Source organism: Cinclus cinclus, chromosome 17 (genome assembly GCF_963662255.1).
Source record: "Cinclus cinclus chromosome 17, bCinCin1.1, whole genome shotgun sequence".
Taxonomy (NCBI): Eukaryota; Metazoa; Chordata; class Aves; order Passeriformes; family Cinclidae; genus Cinclus; species Cinclus cinclus.
The window spans coordinates 4433816-4440988 of record NC_085062.1 but is presented as its reverse complement, the minus strand read 5'-3'; the positions used below and the strand labels follow the sequence as shown (position 1 = coordinate 4440988).

Sequence of the window (7173 nt, the reverse complement as noted above, 5' to 3'; positions counted from 1 at the left end):
ACCAAGCTCTGCTCCCCCAGCCTCCGAGCTCCACCCTGGGATGTGGCAATGCCTGGGCAGTTTTGGTGGCCACAGCAGCTGCTGCCTCTCCAAGGCCAGGAAGCCACTGCCTGGTCCTGCTCCCGGCACAGGAACACACCTGGAGGGATCTTTGGTTGAGCCACTGGAGAAGATCTGTGCTGAGCCCAGGGGACTCCCAGCTCACATAGCAGGATGTGTCCCACCACCTGAGTCCCACAGGTGTGGCACTTGGAGAAACAGGAGAAGGGAGGAAGCATCAGAGGGGATTCCCGGCTCTTTGTGTGCCTCATCTGCCCTGGGCCCTTCATTTGTTCTCGATCAGAGTCTGCACTTTATAGACCAGGTCCCGAGCCAGCTTCAGGATCTGTTTGGTGTTGTGGCGCTCGGCCATTTCTGCAACACAGACAGAGGGACCAGGTGAGACCTGAGCAGCCCCATCCCACAGCTCTGCTGCCCACATTCCCAACCTCCCTCAGAGCAGGGACACCTGGCTCTGCAGAGCTATCCTTAACCAGCCCCTCGGGATGGGGAAATCAGCAGGAAGCACAGCCCAAACCTCAGCTCCCTTCAACACATCCAGGTTGGCCACTGCTGAGGATTCCAGCCCCACCAGATCCCTCTGAGCTCTGGGTGTTCACCATTTCCAGCCTCGTGCAGACGTGACTGCCCACAGCCTGAGCAGCTGCCCCAAACTCAGTCCAACAGAGCACGAGCTGTACCATTGAAAAACTTGATGATGTCTGTAAAATCCATGTTGTTCTCCAGGATGATGTCCCGGTACATCTCCACCAGGGCCAGGGCTATGAAGAGCACGTAGTGAGCAGAGGAGACGTGAGCAGCAGCCCAGATGGTCTCCCAGACGGAGAAGACATCATCATACACCAGCTCTGTGAGCAGAGAACCACAGTTACCACTCCACTCACCCCACCCTGCCTCACAGAGCTCACAGCAGCACTGGGGAGACACGCTGGGTGCTTCCTTCCCACAGGAACCTGCTCCAGCTGGAAGCAGTCAGTCATCTGTAGGGAGAAATATTCCCAGCAGCAGGTGACACAGGCCCCCAGGACACACTCATGGAGAGAGGCTCAGCAGCAGCTCTGGAACAGCAGGTTCTGTTATCTAGACAGAACAATCAGCCAGACGTAAACCAGGGAAAAGTGAAAAGGAATTAAAAATAAGTTTAAATCTGCTGAGAAACCTGGAAGCAGGCCCTGCCCCACCCCTGGGTGGTCTCAGCACACACCTCTCTTGAAGTCCAGGAGAAACCATCGGTAGCAGAAGTAGAAATGAGTGTAATCCCCATTCTGGTGCATCAGCTCAAAGAGCTCAGAGTCCAGAATCTGTCAAAAAAAGCAAAAGGAAACTCAGGAATGCACACACAAGGCACCATCAATCCCTCTGCCTACGGCACCAGCTCCTCCCTCCCTCTCCTGGCACACACTGCTCCAGGCTGTGCTTAGAGACCCTGCTGTCCCCTCTTGCTCCTCAGCACTGATCCCCCCCTCAGCCCCTCCAGGACCTGGAGTGTGAGGAGCTGCCATCCCTATGCCAGGAATTCTCACCTGGATCAGTGATCTCATGTTGGCAAAGTGGGTGTCCATGGCTCCTCCGTGGGGGAAGTTCTGGTTCATCCTCTTCATCAGCTCAGTGAAGCAGCTGAAAGCCAGAGCCTCTGTGGAGGGAGGAGAGACAGTACTGCTGCTGCACGGGCACTGCTGCTCCTGCAGCAGCAATGTTCCTCCAGAAAGTCCACCCTGGCCCCAAGGTGGGCTCCTGGGAGCCAGGCAGCATCACAAACCAACGGGATCCTGCTCCACACCTCCAGGCACTCCACTGCAAAAGGCCACCACCCACCCGCAAATCTCCCCACAGATCCCCACGCAGGGACAGGGAAAGCAGAGCAGAGCCACCCACTCACCATCATCCAGGATGACCAAGAGAGGGGCCAGCAGGTCACACATCCCCTGCACGTAGCCAATCTCAATGTGCTGCCAGATGTAGCTGTGTGAGAGAGCAGGAGAGGTGACCTGGGACCTGAGTGCCACCACCTGCCACCTCCTTTGCCCATGCCCTGTCTCCCTTCCCAGGATGCTGGGGTAAATCACATGTCCTCATTCTGTTATCCCTCTGCTGCAAATGATTAAATTCTTGTCGTGCCTCCCAGGTAAGGCATGTATGGCACAGTCCTGGATCAACACCCTGCCACGGCCACATCCAGGGTCAATCCAGGGCTGTGCCATGGCCATTGCAAGGATAATCAGTGCAGGGAAGAGCAAAATGGGAAAGCACAACATAGTGGGGTTATTGGTAAAAGGGCAGACAAGGATAGAACTTATTCATCTCTCATTTTCATCCTTTTCTCTCCATTTATCCCTTGGTTCTCCCTGCAGACACTGCCTGCCTCGCCTTCCCATTCCCGGTGTCCCAGGAAGCACCCAGCCCTGTAGGGATATCTTCCCTTATTTGGTAGCAAGGCAAAATGTGCTCGGAGAGGACTCAGATCTGCTGCTGGCACAAGGGAAGGATCTTTTCCATCCTGCCCACTGGTTTTCCAAAATGTGCTGTGCTGAAGGTCTAATCTCAGCAGAGATCTCCAGCCCTGCCTGTCGGGTGAAGTGACAGCACTGATGGAACTGCAGCTTCTCCTCATGTTTGCAGGATGAGTAATAATATTTTATCCTTCACTGCCTGTGAAGCAGCAGCTGAGATGGAGCTGGTCTGAGTCTGAGTGTCACTAGGCAAGCTCTGAGTCACAAGGACTCAGAAATGCACCCAGGTCTGGCTCTCTCCTGGGATTTTGGGAAAGGCACAAACCATTCCAGTGCTTCAGGCACTTTATCATTAGCACTACAGCTCTGTGGGCTGATCCTCATTAAAACATTTTCCAGGCATGCTCCAGGAAGCAAGTGGGCTGCACTTGGTTCCTGGGAAGCCTCAGGGAGCCTCTGCCATGGCCAAAATGCCAGGACACAGCAACGATGGGGAAGGACAGCCAGACACCTCGGTCTGGGAACCAGCACATCCTTGGAGCTGCGGTCCCAGTGCTGGGATGACGTGGGGAGGAAGGCAAGGAGCAAAACTCCATAACCACAGCACAGCTGGATGCTCCAGCCTGCAGGTGAATCCCAGGAAGGCCCTCACAGCCCCCACCTGCACATGACATTGCGGAGCTTCTCCAGGTTGGCAGGAGTGAAGTACCAGTAGTTGCGGTCACAGCGCTGCACGTCCTTCTCGATGCGGTGCAGGTTCACTGTGTACATGTCCAGCAGCTCTGGCTGCCCAAAACAAGAGCAGAGTTGTTTCGTTTCCCAGTAAAAAAGCTGGGAGAGAGTTGCAAGGAGTGACAGGGCAGACTTTGGGTGGAAGGTGGGAGCCCCTCTATGCCCAACCACAGCCAGATCCTGCCCCTCCACTCAGCCCCAGTGAGGCACATCTGGAGTGTGGCTCTCAGTTCTGGGATCCACAGCTCAAGAAAGACCAGAGAGGGTACAGCAGAGGCCAGAGAGATGATTTGGGGTCTGAAGTATCTCTGTGATGAGGAGAGACTGTGGGAACTGGGCCTGGTCAGTCTGGAGAAGACTGAGAGCAAATCTCATAAATCCATACAAACATATCAAATCATGTGCCAAGAGGAGAGTGCCAGACTCTTTCCAGTGGTGCCAAGTGATAGACAAGGAGCAATGGCCATAAACTGAAACACAAATTCCACTTCAACATGAGGAAAAACTACTTCCCATGCAGGGTGGCAGAGCCCTGGAACAGCTGCCCAGGGAGAGCATGGAATCTCCCTCTCTGTGAACATCCCAAACCCACCTGGACACATTCCTGTGTCACCTACCCCAGGTGACCCTCCCATGGCAGGGGGGTTGGACTGGGTGATCCCCAGAGGGTTCTGGGGTTCTGTGAGGCAGCCAGGAAGGAACCCCTCTGGCCAGGTCTGTACTTACAGAGTAGGTGACACCCGTGGAGGAGAGAGCAGCCGGTTCAGTGCTGGTCAGATCAGTGACAGTCAGAGAGTCCAGCTGTGGGTACAGACTCTCCATCTCTGGCTCCTCAGAGAGGTTGTCCTCGCTCTCCACCAGGCTCTGCTTCTCAGCCTCCCTGTCTGTCCAGCTCTCCACCACAGTCAGGGCCACAGTGTCACTGTCACGCAGCAGCCCCGCCGAGCCCTCGCCCATGGGGACAAAGTCCACGCTTCCACCAGTGGGAAATTCACCTTCCAGGCTGTCTTGGCCTTGCAGCTTCTCCTGCTGGACACCATCTGTGTCCGGTGGGGCTGGCATGTCTGACCCAGCAGCCTTTCCCTGTGAGCTGGAGGAGGATTTGGTGGTTTCCAGGGCACTGTCCTCGTTGCTGAAGCTGCGCTCCGAGAACCCCGAAGTGATGGAGAAGTTTTGGGAAGAGGGGTGCCCAGAATCAGGGGAACACGTCCCGTTGGGGACTGTCCCATTGGGGATCTTGCTTTGTTTGCCATCTTCCAGATGAGAATCTACTTCAGTCTGTTCCACCTCATCCACAGATTCAAACACCTGCAAAGTGGGAAGATATCCCAGTTAGGAACATGGGCACTACGTCCCCAAGAGCTGTGTACTCATAGTGCCCATGTTCCCAGCAGTGGAGAGGGAGGAAAATCCCCCTTTAACTCCATCTCCTTGGATTTGAGTCAGCACTTGGTCATTTGCACAACTCCAAGCCCACAAATCCCTGCTCTGAAGGACTATGCTTTGCTTGCCATTATATACTGGGCAGAAATTTCAACAGGTGTTAAACACCTGGGGCATGAACAGAGGGAGCAGCCATGGGCTTTCAGGTGTGAGGCCACGGGGCAGAGCTGGCAGGTGAACATTGAACACCACAGTCACAGCACAGTCCTGACATTAACAGCTCCAAAGCAGGTTGGGGACTTATTTACTTCTTCCAACACTGGTTCCGTTTGCCAGAAATCATTGTGGTTGTGGTGAGGGGTCAGCCCAAGGCAAGGCAGAGCCGTGGGGACAAGCACTGGAGGGACAAGGTGCTCACCTGGGTGCTGGAGCTGGAATCGCTCTGCAGCCGGGCGTGGTTCTGCCGGCCAGAGCTGCAGCTCTGGGAGGACTGCAGGGGACAGTGAAAAGAGCAGCGAGAAAGGAAAAAGAAAAAGGGTCAGGGTGAGGAAAATCAAGCAGAGGTGGCACTCCTGCAGGTGAAGAAGAAGCAGAAAATGCATCCAGTAGATATCTGACCCCCTTTCACGTCAATGCTGCCACGTCACCCAGCACAGTGCCCTGCCTCAGCCCCTGACACTGCTGGGAAGGTGACAAAGCCAAAGCCCCAGGTTAGTGCACTTGTTCGAGTGCTGCGTGTTGGGTCTGAAGGAGCTGCTTTCCTCTGTGCAGAGGTCACACTGCCTCCCTGGAGTGCAAATTTCTACAAATCTCTGTCCTAATTTGGCAGCAACGCAGCTCAGCCCAGCTCAGTTTACATAAACGATGAAGTCAGGCTATAAAACAGTCCCTCCAAGCATATTAATGCTTTTTTTCCTTTTCTTCAAGGACAAATATTGATGTTTTAAGCCAGACTCAGTGGAAGCAGCTCCTCTCAAAGTCACGAGCACCCTGTTCTGGCTTCCAGCTGAAGCACAGAGGGAAGGGCTGGGCTTTGCAGGCACCAGCTCTGTGGGTTCCCTCTGAGCAACCAGCCCTCAATGAGAGCAAATCCTCCCCATTAACTGAGCAGAGGTGCAGAGCACAGCCATGACATCACACACACAAACAACAGGATTTTAAGAAAATACAGCACATTCAGAACAGCAGTTGTCCCCACCCTTGTATTGTGGGTGTTTGCTGGGCAGGGCTCTGGGGGAGAGAGGAAGGGCGACAGTTTTCCTCCATTACCATGGGAGCACTTAAAACAGGAAATTTCAGGTTGAGATGGGAAAAGGGGGGAACTTCGCGTGTGTTCACTCTGCCAGCTCCCTTCCCAGTGCCTGTTCCCAGCAGAGGAACACATGGATACAAAGGAAGAGCCACGGTGGAGATGCTGAGATGGGAATGATTCCCAGGGCTTCAGCCAACAGAGCAGTGCCTTTGCTCACCCTGAGAGCTGCATCATCCAGTTCCACCCTGTCCCTGGCTTAGACCTGCCTTCTTTGCATCTCTCCCTCTCTGGGCACACACACAGCCTGCAGGACTGGGGCTGGGCTCATCTCTTTCCCAAAGCACCCTCACAAAGTTCCCAGAGGCAAGCAGACCAAGTCTCCAGCACTCACCTCCCCTCGCCTCTGGGCCAGCAGCCTGAGGTCAGGGAATGCTCTGCTATGCTGGGCTCTTCTCCTCCAAGGACAAAACTCCCATGGAAACACTCCCTGGACTCTGTTCCCAGGACTGCCTTTCCTTTCACAGGTTTTTCCCTCCACACCCTTTGGTTTGGGCTGTGGATCTCATTCCTCACTGCACTGCTAAAAGCCAGTCCCAAGCTGCTGGGTGTCCCCATGGATGACACACTGTACTGAGGGTGTGCTGAGGCTTCTTCCATGCTGCAAAAGGGAGCCAGGAAGCCCAGTGCCCTGTTTCACAGCCTCTTAGTGCCAGAAACACGCTCCTCCTCCTCCTCCTCCTCACCCCTACTTGTAACCATCTTCCATGGAGCTAATCCTGGTGTGCCCCAGGCACACCAGGCAATGAGTACCACACTTCCACAGAATACAGTGAGGAACAAGACACACAGGTGGGCACAGATCAGGGGAGGAGAGTGGGCAGAACCCGTGTCTCCACCCCGCACAGACAAGAGGTGGGCACTGCCCAATCCCCCCCATACCCTCACCTCATTGCTGACTGTCGAATCCCTGTGCATCATCCTCTGGATGTGGGAGTCCAGGCTGGCCCCCGAGGAGCACTTGGCCAGGGCTGCAGCGTGGGACTCCTTCTCACGCTGCCGGACGATGGCCTCACAGCCCAGCCACTCTGCCATCGTGTGCTCGTAGCACGCCCGGGTCTGCTCGTCAGCCTGGGACACAGGAGGGGACAGGGGCTGGGAATGGCTGTCCCTGCACAGCCCCCAAACCTGTTCACATTTGTGTGAACTGTGGCTCGTGAGACACAGTCGCCCTTACCCTGCACGGTGCCTGATCCACGAAACGTGGCCAAAATTTGGATGGAAAAATGCCCATCCATC

The 7173-nt window shown here is 55.1% G+C and overlaps 1 protein-coding gene across 3 annotated transcripts in view; it reads right to left on the bottom strand.

The window, feature by feature from the left end:
- Positions 1-325: 325 nt before the first annotated feature.
- Positions 326-7173, bottom strand: part of SGSM1 (small G protein signaling modulator 1) — a 29714-nt gene continuing 22866 nt past the window's right edge. For 2 of the 3 annotated variants that reach the window (XM_062504248.1, XM_062504249.1), the window contains 9 exons: positions 6823-7005; positions 5044-5115; positions 3969-4550; positions 3172-3296; positions 1940-2022; positions 1584-1693; positions 1265-1361; positions 741-908; positions 326-414 (listed from right to left, as the gene is read on the bottom strand). In XM_062504248.1, the coding sequence (XP_062360232.1) occupies positions 326-414; positions 741-908; positions 1265-1361; positions 1584-1693; positions 1940-2022; positions 3172-3296; positions 3969-4550; positions 5044-5115; positions 6823-7005 (1509 nt within the window). The remainder of the gene's footprint in view (positions 415-740; positions 909-1264; positions 1362-1583; positions 1694-1939; positions 2023-3171; positions 3297-3968; positions 4551-5043; positions 5116-6822; positions 7006-7173) is intronic. The other variant, XM_062504250.1, reaches the window with a different exon arrangement.